Source organism: Rhinatrema bivittatum, chromosome 4, assembly GCF_901001135.1.
Source record: "Rhinatrema bivittatum chromosome 4, aRhiBiv1.1, whole genome shotgun sequence".
Classification (NCBI taxonomy): Eukaryota; Metazoa; Chordata; class Amphibia; order Gymnophiona; family Rhinatrematidae; genus Rhinatrema; species Rhinatrema bivittatum.
In genome coordinates this window covers 456,943,792-456,967,664 of record NC_042618.1, presented here as the reverse complement: position 1 = coordinate 456,967,664, position 23,873 = coordinate 456,943,792, and the positions used below count along the sequence as shown (strand labels likewise).

The window sequence follows — 23,873 nt, the reverse complement described above, 5'->3', positions numbered from 1 at the left end:
TAGAAGCTAAATGCATTTTTGTGTTGGATTAATGCTAACCTATTTAATGCATGGATGTGTGCTTCAGCAGGAAGATACATAGCAAATATCATGGTGAAACAGCGAAGACTCGTTGTACTAACATAGGCCGCGGTGACCATACTGGCCTCCACACTCTATATCCCATCGAGACCTAAAATAAACCCCTGTTGGAATAATTAAAGGCCCTGACTTTGATACATAACATAAATTTAAGTAAATAAGCCAATTGCAGCAAATTCCCAATCTGCCTGTCCTGATCTCAACTTCAGCACTCCCATCATCGTGTCAGCTAGGATGATTCACTGTAGATCATCTGCTTCTCCCAACCATTTTGCCCACTTATTTATATTTTAGTCTGTCTGATTTGTTTTGTTATATTTATAATTGGATTGTTTGTGATCTTGTTTAATCTGCTTAGAACAATTATTATTATTGAATGAGGTGGAGTTTGAGTTTATAAATAAATAGGATGTCCTCGACCAGTAGAACTGAAACCCAACTTGCGTTATATCGCCTTGCTTGACGCTGCCTGAATTCCCAGCCGTGTGTTTGGTGTAGCCACATTCCAGCCCCAGCACTCTGCATGTGCATCAAGCAACCAAGGCTAATGGCGAGGGTCTTCCCTTGCCAAGATGCCAGACCCTCTGTACGGCTCCAAAACATAAGCAACCCCCCCAACCTTCCCAAATGTCCCAGGCTTGGATAGCCCCATCCTCCAAGACAAAAATGTTAAATAACATGTTAAATAACGTTCAAAAGCCTTTCTGTGGATAAAATGGTGCTTTTTACCCACAGAAACTGGCGTTTATAAAATTGCCTGCCGAATACGTGGGTAGAGTTGAGCACGTTGAAAGCCCGCATGTGCCTACATTTACCCACGGTGAGCAGAATTGTCCCTGGAGGGGGGAGGGGGTTGCACTTATGCACATGTCTGCATTTCAATAATAGTATGTATGCAAATAGTCCTGAAAAAAAGTTGGCATTCAAATTGACAGGTGTAAGTGTATGTAGGTAGATTTGTGGAGTCATTTTCAAAGAGAAAATGTGTGTACTTTCAGTTTGAACATGTGCATAACTTATGCACATATCTGATTTAAAATTTATGAGGACTTTTACAAAATTAAAAAATGCCATGCTGGGTCAGCATTCTGTGTTTGCCAGTGGTCAAGCTGGTCATTAGGAAGTACTCAGCCCATCCCAAAGAAAAATCCAGTTGCTTGTTGCTCACTCCCAGGGATGAGCAGTGGGTTGCCCTGAGTCCACCTGGCTCATATTGTTTGTTTTTTTTTCCCATCAGGAACTTGTCCAAATCCCTTGTATTCTCAGCTACGCTAGATGACTTGACCACATCCTTGATCACAGTTAATTGTGTGTTGAGTAAAAAATACTTTCTCCAGTTTGTCTTAAGTTTGCTACCTGCTAATTTCATAAAGTGGTGCCCCCAGCACTAATCAATTTTTCTCTATTTATAAACTTAATGATGAAGAAGTGTGTTTTATTTGGATATGAAGTTGATACATATACACATACTTATTTACATGAGTAAGTAAACAGTAATAAATCTCAGATATGTGGGGTGGCAGCAGAGTGGGGATACTATCTGACAAACAAAAACAAACTTTGAAATGTTTGTATGCTAATGCCAGAAGTCTAAGAAGTAAGATGGGAGAATTAGAATGTATAACACTGAATAATGACATAGACATGGTGGAAGGAGAACAAACAATGGGACAGTGCTATACCGGGGTACAAATTATATCGCAATGACAGAGAGGAGCACCCGGGAAGCAGTGTGGCGCTTTGTGTCCTGGATGGCATAGAGTCCAACAGGATAAACATCCTGCATGAGACTAAATGCACAATTGAATCTTTATGGGTAGAAATCCCTTGTGTGTCGGGGAAGACTATAGTGATAGGAGTATACTACTGTCCACCTGGTCAAGATGGTGAGACTGATAGTGAAATGTTAAGAGAAATTAGGAAAGCTAACCAAATTGGTAGTGTGGTAATAATGGGAGACTTCAATTACCCCAATATTGACTGGGTAATGTATCATCGGTACATGCTAGAGATATAAAGTTCCTGGATGGAATAAATGACATTTTTATGGAGCAATTGTTCCAGGAACTGACAATAGAGGGAGCAATTTTAGATCTAATTCTCAGTGGAGGACAGGATTTGGTGAGAGAGGTAACGGTGGTGAGGCCGCTTGGCAATAGTGATCATTATATGATCAAATTTGAATTAATGACTGGAAGGGGGACAGTAAGCAAATCCATGGCTCTTGTGCTAAACTTTCAAAAGGGAAACTTTGATAAAATGAGAAAAATTGTAAGAAAAAAACTGAAAGGAGCAGTTACAAAGGTAAAAGGTGTGCAAGAGGCATGGTCATTGTTAAAAAAATACCATCCTAGAAGCACAGTCCAGATGTATTACACACATTAAAAAAGGTGGAAAGAAGGCAAAACGATTACCTGCATGGTTAAAAGGGGAGGTGAAAGAAGCTATTTTAGCCAAAAGATCTTCATTCAAAAATTGGAAGAAGGATCCAACAGAAGAAAATAGGATAATGTATAAGTGCTGGCAAGTTAAATGTAAGACATTGATAAGACAGGCTAAGAGAGAATTTGAAAAGAAGTTGGCCGTGAGGGAGTCAGTTGGACTGTTAGATGATCGAGGGGTTAAAGGGGCACTTAGAGAAGATAAGGCCATCGCGGAAATATTAAATGATTTCTTTGCTTCGGTGTTTACTAAAGAGTATGTTGGGGAGATACCCGTTCCAGAGAAGGTTTTCATGGGTAATGATTCAGATGGACTGAACCAAATCATGGTGAACCTAGAAGATGTGGTAGGCCTGATTGATAAACTGAAGAGTAGTAAATCACCTGGACTGGATGGTATACACCCCAGGTTTCTGAAGGAACTCAAAAATGAAATTTCAGACCTACCGGTATTAGTAAAAATTTGTAACATATCATTAAAATCATCCATTGTACCTGAAGACTGGAGAGTGGCTAATGTAACCCAATATTTAAAAAGGACTCCACGGGCGATCCAGGAAACTACAGACCAGTTAGCCTGACTTCAGTGCCAGGAAAAATAGTGGAAAGTGTTCTAAACATCAAAATCACAGAACATATAGAAAGACATGGATTAATGGAACAAAGTCAGCATGGCTTTACCCAAGGCAAGTCTTGCCTCACAAATCTGCTTCACTTTTTTGAAGGAGTTAATAAACATGTGGATAAAGGTGAACCTGTAGATGTGTAGTGTCCTTGGATTTTCAGAAGGCGTTTGACAAAGTTCCTCATGAGAGGCTTCTAGGAAAAGTAAAAAGTCATGGGATAGGTGGTGATGTCCTTTTGTGGATTACAAACTGGCTAAAAGACAGGAAACATGCATTATAGCTCCTCTCCTGTTTTTGGATTCCCGCTAATATTATTACCATTATTAAGTGTTCCATGTAAAGCCTGTTGCTGCATTATTTTCTCTGTAAACCGATAAGATGTTCCCAACAATTGTCGGCATATAAAAAGCTTAAATAAATAAAATAAATAAGGGAGTGCGCAGTGGAGTGCCTCAGGGATCTGTATTGGTACCCTTACTTTTCAATATATTTATAAATGATCTGGAAAGAAATACGAGTGAGGTAATCAAATTTGCAGATGATACAAAATTGTTCAGAGTAGTTAAATTACAAGCAGATTGTGATAAATTGCAGGAAGACCTTGTGAGACTGAAAAATTAGGCATCGAAATGGCAGATGAAATTTAATGTGGATAAGTGCAAGGTGATGCATATAGGGAAAAATTAACCCATACTATAGTTACACAATGTTAGGTTCCAAATTAGGTGCTACAACCCAAGAAAGAGATCTAGGAGTCATAGTGGATAACACATTGAAATCGTCGGTTCAGTGTGCTGCAGCAGTCAAAAAAGCAAACAGAATGTTGGGAATTATTAGAAAGGGAATGGTGAATAAAACGGAAAATGTCATAATGCCTCTGTATCACTCCATGGTGAGACCGCACCTTGAATACTGTGTACAATCAGTACATGCTCACCGAACTTTCTTCTCTAGAAACCTGCCCATCTACTTCCACTCCCACTCAGGATGGAAATAATCTAAACCTCAAGTTCAAGAAAAATTAGGGGTAGGGAGAATATGCCTTTCTATGCCCCCCAAAAGACCTGAAAACAAAAATGTACTCTCAATATTACAACAAATAATAAAAGACCAAAAACAAGAAGTAACAGAGAAAAAAAACATTCATGTTGACATTTTGAAGAACACAGCTAATCCTCTACTTGAAACAGACTCCAAAAGTAATGGAATTTTAACAGGAATCCCTACCCTCTGTGTCATGCATTGTTCAAAAATAACTCTTCCAATTGACCAAAAGATCATGTCAATGTTTTTTTAATTTTTAAATTTCCTTCCATGAAATTCCTCCAACTCTGAAAGCAGCCATGCTTCTTACACATGACCTTGCCTGGTAAGGAATCCAATTAGTTTATGTGGTATATGATGCCACACTGGTTGATGTGATCTATTCATAAGAACATGCCATACTGGGTCAGACCAAGGGTCCATCAAGCCCAGCATCCTGTTTCCAACAGTGGCCAATCCAGGCCATAAGAACCTGGTAAGTACCCAAAAACTAAGTCTATTCCATGTTACCATTGCTAGTAATAGCAGTGGCTCGCAACTTAATTAATAGCAGGTAATGGACTTCTCCAAGAAATTATCCAATCCTTTTTTAAACACAGCTATACTAACTGCACTAACCACATCCTCTGGCAACAAATTCCAGAGTTTAATTGTGCGTTGAGTGAAAAAGACCTTTCTCCGATTAGTTTTAAATGTGCTCCATGCTAACTTCATGGAGTGCCCCCTAGTCTTTCTATTATCTGAAAGACTAAATAACCGATTCACATCTACCTGTTCTAGACCTCTCATGATTTTAAACACCTCTATCATATCCCCCCTTAGCCATCTCTTCTCCAAGCTGAAAAGTCCTAACCTCTTTAGTCTTTCCTCACAGGGGAGCTGTTCCATTCCCCTTATCTCTGTACCTTCTCCATCGCAATTATATCTTTTTTTGAGATGCGGCGACCAGAATTTCTTTAGAAACCTGTCGATATGCACCATTTCTCATCCAACATTTTAACACCAGTATTGGCATTATGAAAATTCGGAGATGTTATTCCATTTGATCTGAATATTACGAGATTATGCTGCTGCTTTTCTGTAGACAGCATGTCACTAGATTTTGCTCTTTGTAATTTAACAAAATGTGAACTTGAAAGACTACATTGTAAAAGGGCACTGGTTGGAAGGAAGTGATCAAGAACCTGCTGTGAAGCAAGTTGCTGGGAAACTGATATAATGTGTTAGAACATGTTTAAATTCAAATTTGGGCAATGCATACACCTGCTTTTTGCTGAGAAATCCCCAAAGCTCTGTCTGTAAGAGTATGAGCGCTTTAACATTAGCTTTCATTGTGGCCAGATGTATTGCAAGGAGCCCACACAATAGTCCTGTTTTTCCATAGAAACAAAGGAATGCAATTACTTCCAACAAGCCACTGATTACTAACCCAAAACATTTAGATTGCACAGAATGAACTTTCATTTGGGTTAAACAAAAAAAGGTACTTTCTTTTTAAAATGAACCAGCCTCCTAGCCCAAGAAGCAGAAATGCATTCTCAGGTACCATATTGGCCTGATTGTTGCAGTCCTGTATGTAACATGACCATCTCTTATGTGGACCAGTATGTAACAATAGAAATTTGAGTTACCTCTTAAGCCTTGGAGCTAAGGAGTGAGTTTTGCTTGTGAGAGAAGGATACATGAGGCATACCTTCTCCCCCAAGAGACCTCTCTTTCTTGAAGAGGCACATAATCTTGGCCACTTATCTAAACTATTCAACTCAACTTGAGTAAGGTCTGTATCAACACAGTAGGCAGGTACGAATGGACCAGCTAGGTGGAGTAGATAGTCCTTATTTGGCGACATCTATAATTTTGCAAATATTTTTTCTCTCCACAGTGAATAACATTTTTGTGTGTATCTATCTTTCTATCTATATAATATAAAGCTTTATATTTTATGACATTTTGCAAGTTATTCAAACAAAAACATTTGAGAAAATAAATTTCTTGATGGAATAGTACAGTAAAACTATAAAGAAAAAAAAGACTCAACATATAAACAACTTCCAACCTATCAAATCCAGGTCCACAATAATTGGGGGAGGGGAAGAAAAACCCCAGTCAAAAACCGGGAGCTCAATATTACCCCCACATTAACACCACTCAGCTGTTTAGATAGATACAGTTGAAGGAGAATGATTTTTCAGAAACGTCTTTCTAATTGGAATGGCCATAAAATCAAATGGTATTTCAGAATACATTTTTAAGGAAATTTGCAAAGAACGATGTAACCTGCAGATACAAATTGAGGCAGAGTTTTTCTTTTCTGAACCTCCTTGGAAAAATCTGGGAACACATGATGAATTTTTTTACCCCAAAAAGCAATCACTCTTCATTTAAAGAACAGTTCCATTTCTATCAGATTGAAGAGCAAAAGATGCCTTGATGTGAATCTAGAAACTATACAGACTGATCAGTATCATGGTAGACTGGTGCAAGATCCAAATTATCCATAGCTGTCCAAGTATCTTGATTTCCTTCTCTTTCCACTCAAATGGAGGTATATTTTAAACTTTGACAACTAGAGTTATAGCCTCTCTGAGACTACACAACACAGCAGAAATCCTTTTTCAGCATTTTCATTGGGGTTACAATAGATTCCTAATCCTGGTGGCATTCTCCAGAAACGCCAGCTTATTTTTGAGTGTAATATTTATTTGAAGCTTTTATATACCGGCATTAGTATGCAAACATCATACCGGTTCACATTGCAACTAATAGGCTGAAAGTACAATCAACAGGGAGGGGAAACGGGAGAGAGTAAATACATAGTGCAGAGAGTATTGAAAATTACAAGCATTAGATTTAAACGGTAACGGGCTATTTACAAGAGTCTATAAGTAAAGTCTTAAATGGTAACAGGCTAATTACAAATCTATATACAATTTAGGTACCAATTATAAGGGGGCTGTCCATGGAGTTGGAGGGAGGGGAGGTAGAAGGAGGTAAATGGAGATGATTAATCAGGGTAGGCTTGTCGGAAGAGCCAAGTCTTTAGTTTTTTTCTGAACTTCGAGTAGCATGGCTCAAGTCTGAGTGTGGTCGGGAGGGAGTTCCATTGTTTAGGGCCTGCAATGGAGAGTGCGCGATCCCTTGTGACGGAGAGGTGGGCTTTTTTAATAGGAGGTATTGAGAGGGTACCTTTGTAGACAGATCGAATGGGACGTTCAGATCGTATGGGACAAAAGGGTTCATCAAGCCAGTTAGAGTTGTAGGAGTAGATGGATTTGTGAACTATGGTTAAAGTTTTAAAGAGGATACGGGATGCTATGGGGAGCCAGTGGAGGTCTTTGAGTATGGGAGTAATGTGATCAGCTTTCCGTGAATTGGTAATAACCCTGGCGATAGCATTTTGGAACATTTGTAAGGGTTTCGTAGTGGAGGAGGGTAGTCCGAGGAGGAGGGCATTACAATAGTCTAGCTTTGAGGAAAGGGTAGCTTGGATGACAGTGCGGAAGTCATGATAGTGGAGGAGGGATCTGAGTTTCTTTAGAATACTGAGCTTGAAGAAACCTTCTTTGAGGATGGAATTGATCTGTTTTTTTAGATTAAGTTGTTGGTCTAGAATTACCCCAAGGTCTCTTACGGTGGGTTGGGACGATATGGTGTTGAAAGCTGGGTCGTTGGAGATCAGGGGTTTAGCAACATCTGAGCCCTGGAGAGTAGAAGCCTTAATTTCCAACCCTCCATACAATAAACATTAGTTCCAATTAATCTTCAAGATCATGAAGCTTGTACACTGTTCAGTAGAAAAAGAGCACAGTTGGTTTAAACAATATGAAAGTAAGGCCTCAGTTTGTGCAGTCATCCCCCAAATCCCCAGCAATGTAACCTCCTGCCGCACTGATGTCACTGTGGAAATTCTGGCCTTGGCATCTGCGTGGGGACTTCACCACCCAAAGGCAGGGTGAATCCTGAGTCCAGCCAGTCTGTCTCTCAACCTTGGCCATGTCCTGCACCCCTGTGCTCCTCAGCCTCAGGACTGGCCACTTGCTTTGGGTGCTGTGAATTCCAGCTCATCCACAGACACAGGGTTCCAACTGCTTCCTTCAGCACTAATGCCTTGATATCTCATGATTGCCAGTTCACACTTAGTGGCCATTCTGAAGGCACCACTAGTCGAGGTGGGGTTTGCACCAGTTTGCTCAATGAGTCTTCCAGAAGTGGAAGACCTGATACACCTCGCCCATCTCATGGTCTTCAGGTTCCTTTCTGGTGATGCTCCCAACCGCTGAAGTCACAAATGTATGGGCCAACCATGGGGGTGTTATTGACTCTCTGGGTTAAGTTCTGCTTTTCCCCCTTCCTCTTAACCATCATGGAGGCAGATGAATCTTGCTAAGAGAACCTTGGCAGCAATTAGCAGGAGCACTACTAGCTGCAACCATTTTGATTTCACCCTGTATGGTGGATAACTTCTAAAATAAACCTTTATCCTACTTGTTGAACAGGGGGAGTTTGCATCTTAAAAAAATTATAATAGAGTGATTCAAATGTATTGAAGAGGACTGGACTAGCAGCTCAGTGGTAGTATTGCACAGTTTGATCCTTTCTGCGGGGGCAGTATTTGCAGCTCCCGGGTGGGGGAGGAAGTTGTGGTCATTGCACAAGGGTGACACCTAGTGGTTGGATTCAGGGTAGATGAATGCAAGGTTCCGTCAGGAGTATAGATGAATGGTTTCTGGCCCAGGAATGTTGCTGCCAGGTTTGGGGGGAGGGGATTATATTAAGTAGGGGAAAACCCCTACTTAATAACCCCTACTTAATAGGTTCATGGTGCCAGATCCTTGCCGTGGTTCTGACTGAGCTGGAAGTAGAAAGAAGTAGGAGGAAACTGTTGGGTTGAGGGGAAATAGAGAGCTATTGAAAGAGCTTAGATTTCTTTTTTTTGGTGCAGCAATTCAACCTTCCTGCTTGTAAAGATATTTTATTGTGCTGTCTGAATTTTTTGCAGCCCCTTTAGTACGTGTTCAGGTCTTGAACGGGCAGTGCGTTCCTTGACACATTGTAATTAATTTCTGTGCAGGGTAAGCCCGTGGGAACACCCGATGCCAGTGCCTATTTTCGAGTGTTATCAGAACATGGGGTGTCGGCCATGTTTACTGCACCGACTGCACTTAGAGCAATCCGCCAGCAGGACCCCGAGGCAGATTTGGGAAAACGATACTCCTTGACACGGTAAAGCTGAGTTATTTCGTCAAAAGTGCCTTTTGGAAAACTAGGTCTGATCAACTGAGCTCTAGCTACATGTGTGTGTTTAAGATTGCACAAGATCAAAACTGCTTGCACAGTGCTAGAAAACCTACTTTTTATGTCCGGTGTATAAAACTGTTTGATGATCATTGCTGCTAAAGGGTTTCAAGTGTGTAAGCTTCTACCTTTTATGAAGAACATTTAAACTTTTCTTTAGTGTTTAATTATACTTTTGGCATTTAGTTTGATTTCAGAATGTGCTTCTTGTAGCTGAACTCCTGGTATGGATTATCAAGATTAATGGTGCGAGACAGAAAATAAAGAGGCCAATCGTCGGGCTCCTGTAGAGAAACTCAAGCTCATTTTCAAAGGGAAGCTCCTCTCTTTGAAATTGTGGCCAGCATGCAGATCACGGGTACAATCTACCTTCGTAATTTTCATCTGCATGGAAGCAGGGGCAAAAGTAGGTGCTAGACATGGATTGATTTTACGGTTTTTGCATGTAATGTCCTTTCCCTACCCACCTCTGTCCATTCTTTTCGGCAGGCAGGCAGGCAGTACTAGTCATGGGGGCAATAATCGCACGCATGAGTTGCCTTTATTATTGCTACCCTCAAATGTTAATTTGATTCCACAATAAGGTATGAAGCCAGTTACTTACGGGGGGATGCGTCTCATATTTCTTTTGTAAGCCGGTATTAATTGAATTACAGATCTCATCACCACTATCTTTCTTTCTACCCAGGCCCTAACATTTATATCTGATACACCCTCTCAAACCCCCCCACCCCCCATTCCATATCCCATCAGCAAACACCTTTTCTCACCCCTTATAATCCCATTAGCACCTCTTAACTCCTCTTGTGAAAAATGTTTCCTTTTCCTTGCTACCTCATCCCTGTGTATCTCTCCTTCCATGACTGCCTTAAGCAATGCACCTGTCTTTCGCTAAGTGTATGGTAGATGAACGCTTTGAATTACTGTGATTGGCTACTTATAATATTTTTGTCATGAAGTAAACCGTTGTGATCTTCACTTGGAACGACGGTATATAAAATGGCTCAATAAATAAATGTAGGTGTCTGACAGAAAGATGTTGAAATCATGGAATCTATTGAAAGAGTAAGTTCGCCACATGATTGCTGGAGGAAATCTGTACCCAGGACATTTTTCCCACATATCTTGGCCAGTGGCTTTTGATGTTGTTTCTGTGCTTCCATGCACATTTGTCCTCCGAGTTTTTAGTATTCCTTTGTGTGCTCCAGGTTTCATGTACCTCTAGATTGATCTTTCCCTTTGCTTAGAGACCCCTACCATTCTCTCTTTCTGTGGCTGGCACCATCATGCAGACTGATCTCTCTCTCTCCCTCTCTCCCTCTATTTCCAATCCAGGGGTATAAGTTTTTGGAACAAGGTTAGAGCCTTATTTTGTACAAAAGTCTTCTGAGATACCCTGTTAAGCAGGGTGTTTCTGATTTTCATGAAGCTTTAGAAAGCTGGTGTCATACCTGTTCTTTGTTGTTAATTGTATTTGTAAGACATATAATATCTGTATTCCTTGAAATCCTGCAAATATTTAGAATCTCCTCTACTGCCAATTCCAGACTCCGTGCTTTCCACCTGGCTGCACCGTGTGCTTGGAGTGGTCTTCCTGAGCTGGTGCTTCATGCCCTCTCTCTTGCCATGTTTAAATCCCATCAAAAGACCCACCTTTTTGAAACCACTTTTAAATCTTATGCCTCATTGCCTGCTTTTAGTCTTGTTAACTAACTTTCTTTTCTTTTTAAACATTGTCTTGCTTTATACCCTAAGCCCCTTGTCCTGTATGTTTGTCTTACTAGATTGAAAGCTCTGTAGAGCAGGGACTGTCTTTTTTTTAATGTTTGTACAGCACTGCTATAGAAATGTTAAGTAGTAGTAAATACAGCATATTTATTTTTTTTATTCCCCTCCTCCCTTCTTTGTAGCTTTTGCAGTGACTCTGACATTTTTCTTACTGCCCTCACAGTTCTGCTTAGGGTTTCACAGTGAAACTGCGTCAAGCCGTCCTTATGGATTTTTAGTCTTGGTGGATTCTTGCACAGTCACATTTCTTCCTCCCCACTTCTGTCCTCTTCCCTTACCCCATCCTACTAGTGGATCTCCACAGCAGAGGCTACAAAATCCTTTCATTTCTGGCAACACACTCTCTTCTTTCTTTTTCACTTTCCCTCTGTGCTACAGAGCAGTTATGCAAATGGTCTCCCAACCATGCCAGGCATTCCTGGACATTTAAAAGGAGGAGGAGGAGGAGGGATAATTACCTGCCAAAAGTAAACAAAGTCTTTGAAGGCCTCGTATCTTTACAGGACTAGCCCAAGGGCAGTGTTGTTTCCCTGTTTAAAGTTTGCATTTTTAAAGGCATAAGGGGATCATGCACTGCCAGTGATTTCAGGGACTCCTGGCTCTCTAACTACTGCATCTTTAAGGGCTGATGTGGCATGATCCTGCCGTTAGGGGGAGGGGCCCTGAGACAAATGTGAGGGGACATAGACCCCCTGAGGCCCCCCTCCCCGGCAGTTTTGGCCCTGCTGCAATTTTAGCTTATTTTTTGCATTGCAGCATTCAGTGATAGCACATGAAAACTAACTTGTACAAGTGGATGCATTTCCATTTCATAAGGTGCAAAGCAGAGGATAAAGAGCAAACAGGCCAATTCATTAAAAAGTGCGGGAGAGCCGGCGCTCCGTGTTGAGTGCCCGCTCTCCCGACGCATGCCCAGGCACTTCTCCTGGGCACATGATTTTGTATTTAAATTAGGGCCCGTGCTAAGAAGGAGGCGCTAGGGACACTAGTGCATCCCTAGCGCTTCCTTATTAGCGAAAGCGGTGGCTGTCAGTGGGTCCGAGAACCGACGCTTAATTTTACCGGTGTCGGTTGTCAAACCCGCTGACAGCCACGGGTTCGGAAAACGGATGCCGGCAATATTGAGCGTCCGTTTTCGAACCTGCCGACTGGCGGGTAGATTTTTTTTTTTTCTTGAACTTTTTAATTTTTTTATTTTTGGGGCCTCTGATATTAAGTCAGAGGGTGTACAGAAAACAGTTTTTTCTGCTTTTCTGTTGACTTTCCCGGTACTGTCTAAGGTTAACGCCTGCCTTTGGCCACACATTTTACTTTCAGTATCCCAGGCCACTAACAAATAAGCTCATCAACATGCATTTGCATGTGATGAGCGCCATTAGTTTTCACGAGTTTGGCCACAAGTTTTCAAAGCGCTATTACCCCTTATTTATTTATTTCTTTCTTTCTTTCTTTCTTTCTTTCTTTCTTTTATATACCGACGTTCGATCGAGATATCACATCGGTTTCCAGATAACTAAAAGAATAGGGTAGTAACAGCCCTATTTTACATTATAACATTGTAATAAATATAATAAATTATAACATTGTAATAAAATATAACGAATTATAACAGAAATAACAGGATTACATGGAACATTTGATATAGTATATAACATATGTACATAAATGACTTGTTGATGAGGATATTTTAAGGTTAAGGTTGGCAAGGAGGGTTGAAAGGGGGGAGGGGAGGGGGGGGATAGGTGGGAGGAAGGTGGTGCAAGGGAGGGAAGATGGTGATGCGAGATGCTTGTGTAGGGGGCGTGGTGTGTTGCAGTTGCATTTGGGCAGGTTACGTGTCAGGTGGGAAAGCTTTTAGGAACAGCCATGTTTTGAGGTGTTTTTTGAAGACTTGCAATGAAGGTTCATTTCTGAGACAGGTGGGGAGGGAGTTCCATAAGGTGGGGCCCGCTATTGTTATGGCTCGTTTGCGGGTGACGTTGAGGTGTGCAGATTTGAGATTGGGTACGGCTAGGAGGCCAGTGTTGGTGGATCTGAGAGTTCTTTGAGTAGGGTAAGGTTGTATTCCGTTGTTTAGCCAGTTCATATTGTTGTTGTTTATTTTTTTGTGCATGAGGGTGAGGGTTTTATACTGGATTCTTTGTGTAATGGGTAGCCAGTGGAGTTCTTTGAGAGTGGGTGTGATGTGGGAGGATTTTTTGTTGTTAGAGATGATTCTGGCGGCAGCGTTCTGTAGCACTTGGAGGGGTTTGATGTGGATTTCTGGTAGGCCAAGGAGGAGGGAGTTGCAGTAGTCAAGTTTTGCGAGGATAATTGATTGAAGGACTGTTCGGAAATCGTGCTCTTGGAGAAGGGGTTTGAGTTTTTTTAGTGTCTGGAGTTTGAAGAATCCATCCTTGATTGTATTGGAGATGTGTCGTTTAAAGTTGAGTTGGCTGTCGATTGTTACGCCTAGGTTTCTTGTGGACGGCGTGGGTGAGATTTGTGGCACTCCCGGGTTGGTTGAGCTTCCTGGGTGGTCGGAGGGGGTGCACTTGAGTGGATGAGAGGGACGGTCATCGTGGATGTGAATGATTTCTGTTTTGGCTTGGTTGAGGCATAGTGATAATTGAGATAGCAAGTGGGATAGATTTGAGCTGAGTTTGTTCCATTTTTCCATGGTTAGTTGGATGGACTTGTTTATGGGGAGTAATATTTGTATGTCGTCTGCATAGATGAAGTAGGTGAGGTTTGCCTCTGAAAGGTATTTGCATAGTGGGATGAGGTAAATGTTAAATAGGGTTGAGGATAGTGAAGAACCTTGTGGGACTCCATGAGTGAGGGGCACTTGAGAGGATTCAGATGAGTTCGTCTTGACGATGTAGGATCTGTTTGAGAGGTAGGAGTTGAACCATTTGATTGTGGTGTCTTGGAGACCAATTTCTTTAAGTCTGGTGAGGAGAGTTCTGTGATTGATGGTGTCAAAGGCGGCGGATATATCAAGAAGTATCAGGAGGAAAGATTTGCCTTTGTCGCGGCCTCTGAGAATGGTATCAGTGAGAGAGAGGAGGAGGGTTTCAGTGCTGAAGAATTTTCTGAAACCATGTTGTGCAGGCTGTAGAACATTATAGGTTTCAAGGTGTTCTGTGAGTTGATTGTTGACTGTTTTTTCGATGATTTTTGCTAGGAATGGGAGGTTGGAGACTGGTCTGTAATTTGCTGGGTCGGATTTGTCGAGTTGAGGTTTTTTGATGATAGGTTTGATGATGGCGTTTTTGAGTTTTTCTGGGAAGATTCCTTGTTCTAGGGATAAGTTAATGATGTAGGTTATTGGTTTGACAATAATCTCTCTGATGAGTTTTAGGGTTTTGATGGGGATGGGGTCTAGAGGGTGGGATGCAGGGTTGGTTTTTCTGATGATAGGTTCGATTTCTGTGGAAGCAACGGGTGTGAATTGTGACCATGTGTGGATGGGAGGGGGGATGTCAACTGGGTCGTTGTAGTTTTGGGGAATCTTGGCGATGATGTTGTTAACTTTGTCCTTGAAGAATTGTGCTAGTTTTTCACTTGAGATGTTGCTGGAGTTTGGCGTATTGTCATTTTGGATGGGGTTGGTTAGGTCTTTGACATAGGCGAAGAGGGTCCTCGGGTTATATTGGTAATCATGTATTCTTGATGTGTAGAAATTGCGCTTTGCTGTGTTGAGGTCTGTTGTATAGTTATGTAGTAGTGTTCTGAATTTGTCTTTCAGGTTTGAGGTGGGGGTTCGTCTCCATTGTTTTTCAGTTTGTCTCAGTGTTCGCTTACAGCATAAGGGGTAATAGAAGCGTGGAAGAAAACGGGCAACAAAACGGGTGCTAAACGGTGCGCTCGGCTGAGTGCACCTATTGCGTCCGTCGCTGATCGACGCCCTCACTCTGCCCTCTTTACCTCTGTGGCGACTCCCTCCGGGTCTGATGGACTGTTGGCAGCCGCGGCGTCTTCATGCCGTCTCCCTCCAGCGTCCCCGGACCGGCACGACGCTGTGGATCCGCCATGTTCCTGATGACGTAGGGCGCGCGCACACTCCGAATAATGTATCAGCAGGGGCGTGAACCTCGGGGGTGTCCCCCGGAGATGATGTCATCCACTTCCAATATATAAGGTCTCAGTATTTGCTAACAAATTGAGTTAGCAAGGATTCGTCTACGGATTCGTCCGAGCTACTCTGCCTTCTCGGACTTACTAGGGGTGTCCGTTCCTCGGGGGCCTCGCTCTCTTTTCTTTATTTCAGATTGCCGACAGGAACTGGTACTCGCTCCTCGAGGGCCCATGTTCCTGAACACTCTGAAGATTCTCTACTGCCTGGAAGGTATCGCAGATACAGACATTTGTGAGTTACCATCGCTCTCTCAGAGCTTTCCCTGGAACCAGGTACTCGCTCCTCGAGGGCCTAACCCTTTTCAGCTACTGAGCTTCCTAAAGACCTTATGTGAGTGTGGTCATCTAGTTCTGGCTATGAACACAGCATACCATGTTTACTCACTATCTATAGTTTCTCTACAGCTCAGCTACCCTGGGATCGTGGTTCCAGTATCTGAGGGACTTCAGCCCTGCTGGGCATATCAGCTCAATACTGCCACCTCTGGTGGTTCTACTAACCTGTCTAATAAAAGTAATACCTGTGTCTGTCTCCATACTCAAGCCTAGCTGGTGGTCCCTCTCAGGATATCCTGGGGGCGCAGTCATCTGCCATCGGCCCAAGGATTCACCTATCTATATTCCTCTACAGCGGAGTGTCCTCTCCAAGCACTCTGTTGGTAACAGATTGCTACTCCTTCTCCATCAGGAGTCTTCAGCAACAGTTTTATATAGATTGCTACTCTACAGTCTAAATCCTAACAGATTGTTTACTACTCCTTCCATAGGAAGCCAAAGCATACATGTTTGCTAACTCCATGCTCTACATCAAGCCGATACTACAGATTGCTAATTCCCTAGCAGGTTCACTACAGATTGCTAACTCCTCCCTTCTTGAGGAGTAAAGCATAACAGATTGCTAACTCCACAGTCTAACAGCGATTCATAACAGATTGCTAAACTCCTCCTCTTCAGGAGTCACCAGGCATCAGACAGATACACAACAGCACCGTACTGAATCGGCCTGAAAGTGAGAGAGAAAAACAAAATACAACAAGGGAGAAAGTAGACTGAGGAGGAGAACAGTCAAGGTGAGACTGAAAAATGTCTGACCTAAAACAGACACACAAAGAGATTGGATTAGCATGCACTGAAACTTGTGATAAGTAGCACCAGTCATCAAGAAGGTAATTTTCAAAAGGAATTATGCTCATAAATGGGCATTTAACTTCATTCCTCTCATCTTGATCTCTTCTACTCTTAAGGCTCCTAATTGGATGCCTAGCAAAACTATGCAATCAGTGGGGGTGAATTTTTATTAAGGCAGACTTAGGCCCCCGACTCTTAAAGTTTGGGGTTTAGATCTTTTGAATATCGGCCTCTGTGCATCCACTATATGTGTATGCATTTTTCTTATTAGACATGGAAGTTAAACTCAAGAGCAAGTATGGCAGTAACTACAAAGTGATTCTTCTATACCTTGCATCATATGACGGGTCTTGTCCGAATTTCAGTAAACATCTGCTGAAATAAAATTGACATCTCATTCAAGTCTAACCCAAATACTTGGACAGAAATTTTTGTTGCTTAGTTGAGTTAATTGAAGCAGTTGCTGCCATTGAAATGATTTTGGCCACATAAATAGTGCGGGCCACATAAATAGTGCGGGCTGTTATGTGGCCAATTTACACTAATACTAACAAGCCAACTTAACATTTGCTTTCAAAATTAGTCCAGCAAACTTGCACGCTCATGATTTATTTGTGGTGCCTGGTTTGCGGAGAGAATCTATGCCTGTACTTGTGAAAATCAAAAACCGTGTGTGTAAGTTGTAATCCCACCCAGTAAGGTCTTCAACTCCCCCCCCCCCCCCCCCCCCCCCCCCAGGTCTGCCGAATGGGCCAATCCCAGTCTTGGATTTGACCTATTGCATATAGGGAGTTGAAGTTCAGTTTCCCTTTGACTTTCCTTAAATAACCAGAGCAACAACTCCGTGCATACAATAGGTCAAAATCACAAATGGATTAGCCTGTTTGATGAACCACCCAGACTGCACCTTTGGAATGCCTCTCCCCTATAAATGCAAAAGTAAGTATGTATTGGTCGCACAATTTTTTTTAAAGGTTCATTTCTACAGGTAAAGCACTACTTTACCCGCAGAAGTCCCTTGCGGGGGTAATTTTTTAATATCATGCATAAATTACACCACTTTTCAAAACAGCCTTATGTGTGTAAGTCAGCTTTGAAAATGATCCCGTTGAGACTACCTGTGCTGATTACACCTGCTAAAATGCCCACACAAATTTCTACCCATACTCTTTAAAAATTGTATGCCTGTCAGTTCAAACCTCTCCCTAACGCCACCCTCAGGAATGCTGCAATTCAGTCCGGGTAAGTTTATGCATCTGGGAGGTTTACCTGCATTTAGGCGGGCAATTATGTAAAAACGTATTTCTGCGCATAAAATACTGGTGTATGTGCAGAAGTCCTTTAAAAATTACCCTTCTAAAAGAAGGACTTCAAAGGGGTGTGGGATAAATACTGTGGATCCATAAAGTCTAGAGGATGTGAATGAAGAGAAGAGGCATGGGGGTAGCTTGCGGGAATGACAGCTACTACCTGGAGATTAATACCCTTATTCAATAAACATACTCACTGTCAATGTGACTCCAGCATTGCTGTATGCTTCAACGGCAAGAGGAAATGTGGTAAAAAGGATTTGCATTCACAAAAAAACGGGGAGTAGCTTGCTTGTTGCTGCGGTTACTATCCCAAACCAAATAAGTCTGATACTTCACTTTCAATGCATATCCAGCATAGCTCTCTGCTTCAACGGCAGGGGGAAAGACTGATACTTCACTTTCAATGCATATCCAGCATAACTCTCTGCTTCAACGGCAGGGGGGAAAGAGGAAAAGAGGATTTATATTCAGGCAACAACTAACAAGGACTGAATTACATAGTCTGGGTAAACAAATAATTATGGGTGTAGCTTGCTTGTTACGGTGGTTACTACTCCGAATCGATTAAGCCTGATACTTCACATGGAATACATATCAAGCGCAACTCACTGCTTCAACGGCAGGGGGGAATAAAGAAAAGAGGAATTATATTCAGTCAACAACCAACAAGGACTGAATGGCACAGACTGGGTAAACAAACAAGCATGGGTGTAGCTTGCTTATTGTGGCAGTTACTACCTCTAACCAATTAAGCTAGATACTTCACTTAGATGCAGCTCCAGCACTGCTCTCTACATCAGTGGTGGGGGTGGAAGGTAACTAGAACCAAAAAGTTACTAATAAGAGCCAAGAGTAACAGATAAGTATGAGAAAAAAAAAAGTGTGAAAGCTTGCTGGGCAGACTGGATGGGCCGTTTGGTCGTCTTCTGCTGTCATTTCTATGTTTCTATGTATGTTTCAAAATTAGAGGGCAAGTGAAGGGAGTGTTTTCTGTTTATTAGAAAGCAGAAGGAGAATGACCTGTTTATTGGAAGGGCAATGAGATGTGATGGACATGGATCTAAGCTTCGGAGCTCATACTCCTGCCTTCAGTTCCTTGTGAGTTGGCCTTTCATGTTCTTGTGGAAGAACTGCATTGTCCTTGATTTGTTAATTGTTAAATAGAGTAAGAAAATTGTTAAGGTAAAATGTCAGAAGCTCTTCTGAAGGAATCAACTTGCCAGAAAGACGTTGGCCCAAAAAAAATGACAGAAAATCCCTTCTCCCTTTCAATGCACCACATGTTTTCACCAAAAACGCGATGGTTTGTCTGCAGCAGGATCTTACATCTCAGCCTCAAATCTGACCCTAGGAGTGATTAGATTCTTACAAGAAAGCCTTTTCATTCAGATGCTACAGGGGATTCTTTGCAGGCAAGCAGGACAAGTTAAAATTAAAATCTCTGAACCAGAAGACAAATGGATTTCATGGCCTTGAGTTTCCATCAAAATTTGAAAAAAGACAAATGTGAAGAACAGAAGTAGAGACCAAAGCTTGTGAATTGTTTTTTACATCCTTGTTTTATCTCCAGGACCAGTATGGCTACTAGAAATCTTTTTTTTTATTTTTCAAAACATACTGATGCATCCACGTGCACACAATTACTCACTCTGCTTCTCACTGAGGGGATGTAATTGTTCAGTAAATGAAGCTGAGAGATGATATTTGTGGAGAGAAAATAACAATGGTGTAAATGTATAATTAACAATTCTTTTACTGACTGAAACTCATTTTGCCTGGGGAGAGCTCACCTCTGGAGAAAAGTATTCCTTTGCTTCGGTGAATTTTGGTAAAAAGAAAAAGCAGCTGGTTTGTTGACTTAATTTCTGATGGATTTAAATCTTCATTGCACATCTCTTGGGATGGGGCATAGCTGTAGGCTTCCTTAGAGCAAGATGGTGTTACTGTGTGGGGAGCGGGCACTCTTTAATGGATCATCTCCCTTTCCTTTCTCTTGTTCCCCATCTCTCCCCAGGGGTAGGTGTTGTCATGGACAATAGTGGAAGTACTGCCCCGCAGCAGAGATTGTCAGATGTGGCACAGGCCTGTTCACTAGCTGAATGCTAATGAACTGACAGATAAATACAGTTACTATATCTTTACTTGTACCCTTCCCTTATCTGCTGCTCATATTAGAAATATTTAGTGCTGAAGGTGCCATTTGAACAGAGTCTTGCATAGCAAGTGTTATTGAGTAATTAGCCTGTAACCCATTGAAAGAAATACCAAGTTGAAATGTGCTAATTTTATGCTCGTTAAAGGTCAAGAATATTATAGAACTCAAACTGAAATGGTAGTAGAACAGAAATGCCATTTTTAAGCTGCTTCCATGGATTGAGTTTCCTGTTGGGACACTGAGACATTTTTTTTGCCTAGCTATGTCTGAAATGTGATTTATTTTTTTATTATTTTTATTTTTTTATTCATCTTTTGTTTTTGCAACTTGAGACACCTGGTGTGGCCCAAAGGTGCATATCAAACCTGAGAGTAATAGAGGAGTAAGCAGAGGGGATGGTAAGATTCGCTGTCTTCCCTTGAAAGGGGCTTAATTTGTGCAACAGGCTGTTGAGGAAGTGCTGGAAATGAACACCATAGGGACGTTTGACTTTCCCCCGACTCTTCCAAGCCAACCATGGGGGTAGGCTTTTTTTTTATTTGAGAGCCAAAATGGGCTCCCAGCTTAGAGCTTTAGGAGTCATTAAAAAAAAAAATGCACAATGTTTCTCTAAATTTAGATTTTCAAACAAATTTGCCCTCTTACATTTGCAGCTGAAAATTCCTAAATTTAAGCATGCAGTTCATTTGCCTAGATTTAGGAACCAAAGGGAGTCACTGCTCCGCTGCTCTAATGTGTTAATGCATGGTAAACAGCGTTAGCATGGGAAAGTGCTGTTCCATGCATTATTTCTGGCTCCAACTAGGTGCAACACAGGTATCATTGTGATGGGGCAAAGGTACGCTTGAGGTTGGCTGTGCCATTTTGAAAATGCTACTGTTGTGGCAGGAGCTCCTCCTCTGGGCTTCTGCCCCCACTACACCACCAAAGATTTATAGTAAGTTTTGGCAGGGTTGCGAGGAGTGGGATCTGGAGAGAGCAAACTTGTGTCGCATCTGGCCTGGGAAATGGGGCCGAGGAGACTGTTTACTTTTACTAAGCTTGAGGTGTTGGGGGATGGATGGGGTATCCTGCTAGAACACCAGGGATTTATGATTTGGGGACTGGGAGGCTTCTTTAAAAGATGGTGGCCCTGGGATGTGGGGCCACCATATGAGTTGCCGCAGCTAGGAATGCAGCTAGGAAACTCCAGCAGGATTTATTAAACTGCAGTACTCCAGTCTGCAGCTGAGAAAATCCCACGGTTGTTTTGCAATAAATGTATCTCACTTTAGTAAATCTGCTCCTAAGGTAGGTGCCTAGTGCTGAAAATCAGTGTTAAATGCCTAACTTTTCTGTAGTTGCCCTCTTTTTGAGAATCTAAATTTAGTGAAAATTGACACCTAAAGTTAGTTGCTCAGTCCTAGTCCATTTTCAGAAGGGCCAATTTAGATCCCTGACTCCTAAAGTTAGAATCCTAAACCCTTTGAAAATGGACTCCTTGCTGTGTAATGCTGAAGATCAGATTGTCTGCCATGCTGAGAGGTGAAAGGCTACAATTCCTCACAAAGCGTTATTCCCATGTGACGCCAGCACACACGCAGACCAATGCTCTGCAACTGTTTTGTGCTGCCTCCAAAGAGTCTGGTTAAACCCAGTCTTGTTGGCAAATCACCAAATTAGAGGCAAGATGTGGGTTAGCTGAATTTCTGGAGTTTAGATTTGTTAGCTTCTGGGTGTATAATGTAGTTTTGCATCAGCGGAAATAACACAAATAACTTTTTGTCTTTATTAGTATTTCTGTACCACTCTCTGCCATGGCTCAGAGCCATTTACATAAAAACATTCATACTGACAAAAACTAATAGCAACACAAAACCATAGACAAACACACTATTCTGAGGTAATTATGAAAATAGCCCAGTAAGTGAAACTGTGAGATGCTAAATCCACAAATTGGTCTAAAACACAACTCCAGATAGGTGCATTTTGTAGCATTTTCTTAAGCTTTTTTTTTTTTACAAATGGGTAAGATGTAGCTCACGGAAGTGAAATTCCAAGGAGCTGATATAGCGACAGAGAGAGCCCGCTCTTGCGTCTCAGCCAGCCGAGCATAATCTATTAAGGAACATCAAGTTAGCCCTCTTTCACGAGATCGCAAAGCCCGAGAGGGGGATTGTACACGTGCTAGAAGGCATTAGCCCAAGGAAAAGAGTCCAGTGCCAAAAATATTGTGCATGAGCAGTGCCACTTTATAAGGAATTCTTTCAGGAACTGGAAGCCAATGCAGTTGCATTAATACCGGGGAGATATGCTCTTGCATAGAGCGCCCAGATAGCAGTCTAGCAGTAGCGTTCTGCAATAGCTGTAATGCCATTATTACTGATGACATAAGACCAATGTAGAGTGCATTGCAGCTGTCAGTTGATGGCAGTATCAATGTTTGAACCACAGACTTAAACTCGGCTGATGGTAAAAGGAGCTCAAGGTTGCGCAAAATGCGCAGTTTGAAAAACCCTGCCCAGGCAGCTGTTTTAATCTGATTATGAAATGTCAGTGTGGTATCAGTCTGAACTCCCGAGTTCTTTATGCAGAATGCAATGGGAAGAGTGACATTATCAATTTGAATTGACGGCCTAAAATAGCTTAGGTTTCCCTGATGTATAACAAGAACTTCGCTTTTAACAATATTTAAAGACAGCTTGTTATATTTGAGCCACTGATGGACTGCAGATGCACAACATGATACAAGTTGGGAGACCTCGTCGCACGAGGGCAGAAGCTCGAGTCAATATAAAACTGTATGTCATCAGCATATATACCCAATAGTCGGAACAAAGGCCAGCCAGGATTCTGCACACTGGAACCATATGCATGCTAAACAGCAATGCTGAAAGGGTTGAGCCCTTCAGGACACCAGTGAGCATAATATGCCAGTAAGGCACAGTGAACTCCAGTTTAGTCTGTTTTCAACCAGATGGATGTGTCTGAAACCAGCTCTGTACAGTGTCTTCTATGCCAGTTTCATGTAACCTGTACAAAAGAATCTGGTGATCTACCGTGTCGAATGCGGCTGAGATGTCAAGCGTAACTAAAATATATCTTTTACCTGCATCAAGTCCCCTCCTCAGAGTACATATCAGTGAGACAAGAAGAATCTCCGCACTGAGCCGTGCCCTGAAACTGAATTGAAAAGGATCTAAAAAAATACACTGCTTTAATACAACAGATTCCATAACCTTAGCAACAAACAGGAGAGAGGAAATAGGCTTGTAAATTCAGTAAATCTGAGGGATCGAGGTTTGACTTTTCAGCAGTGGCCAAATTGAAGCTTGCTTTAGGGAATGGGGAACCGAACCTTCAGAAAGTGACAGATTTATTCATTTGATTGAAGGAACAATGATCTCTTTGATCACTTTAAGGATGTCAACATTACATGGATTCAGCAGGCAGAAGGCTGGATTCATTGCTGCAATGATATTAGCAATTTCATATTCTGTAGTTGGTTCTCTCAACATCATCTGGTACTTCTAAGGTCCATTCACTAATCTGTGAGAAACTAGCTGTAACTAACTATTAGTTGTAATATTTATGAATTTCTCGCAATTAATTATTACCCCATCTTGTTGTTTATAATTTGGTAATTTGAGAGTCAGGACAGGGGCAGATATTAAAAGCTATGCGCGAGTGTAGATTTGTGCGTGCGACCTGGCGCACACAAATCTACACCCGATTTTATAATATGCGTGCGCAGCCGCGCGAATGTTATAAAATCTGGGGTCGGCGCGCGCAAGGGGGTGCACGCCGAGCCGCGCAGCCTTCCTCCGTTCCCTCTGAGGCCGCTCCGAAATCGGAGCGGCCTCAGAGGGAACTTTCCTTCCGCCCCCCACCTTCCCCTAAGTAA

At 42.0% G+C, this 23,873-nt stretch overlaps 1 protein-coding gene across 6 annotated transcripts in view; it reads left to right on the top strand.

Moving 5' to 3' along the window:
• Positions 1–23,873, top strand: part of ACSS3 (acyl-CoA synthetase short chain family member 3) — a 178,453-nt gene that overhangs the window by 50,466 nt on the left and 104,114 nt on the right. For all 6 annotated transcript variants that reach the window (XM_029597103.1, XM_029597104.1, XM_029597108.1 and 3 more), the window contains one exon: positions 9,264–9,415. In XM_029597103.1, coding sequence (XP_029452963.1) covers positions 9,264–9,415 — 152 coding nt within the window. The remainder of the gene's footprint in view (positions 1–9,263; positions 9,416–23,873) is intronic.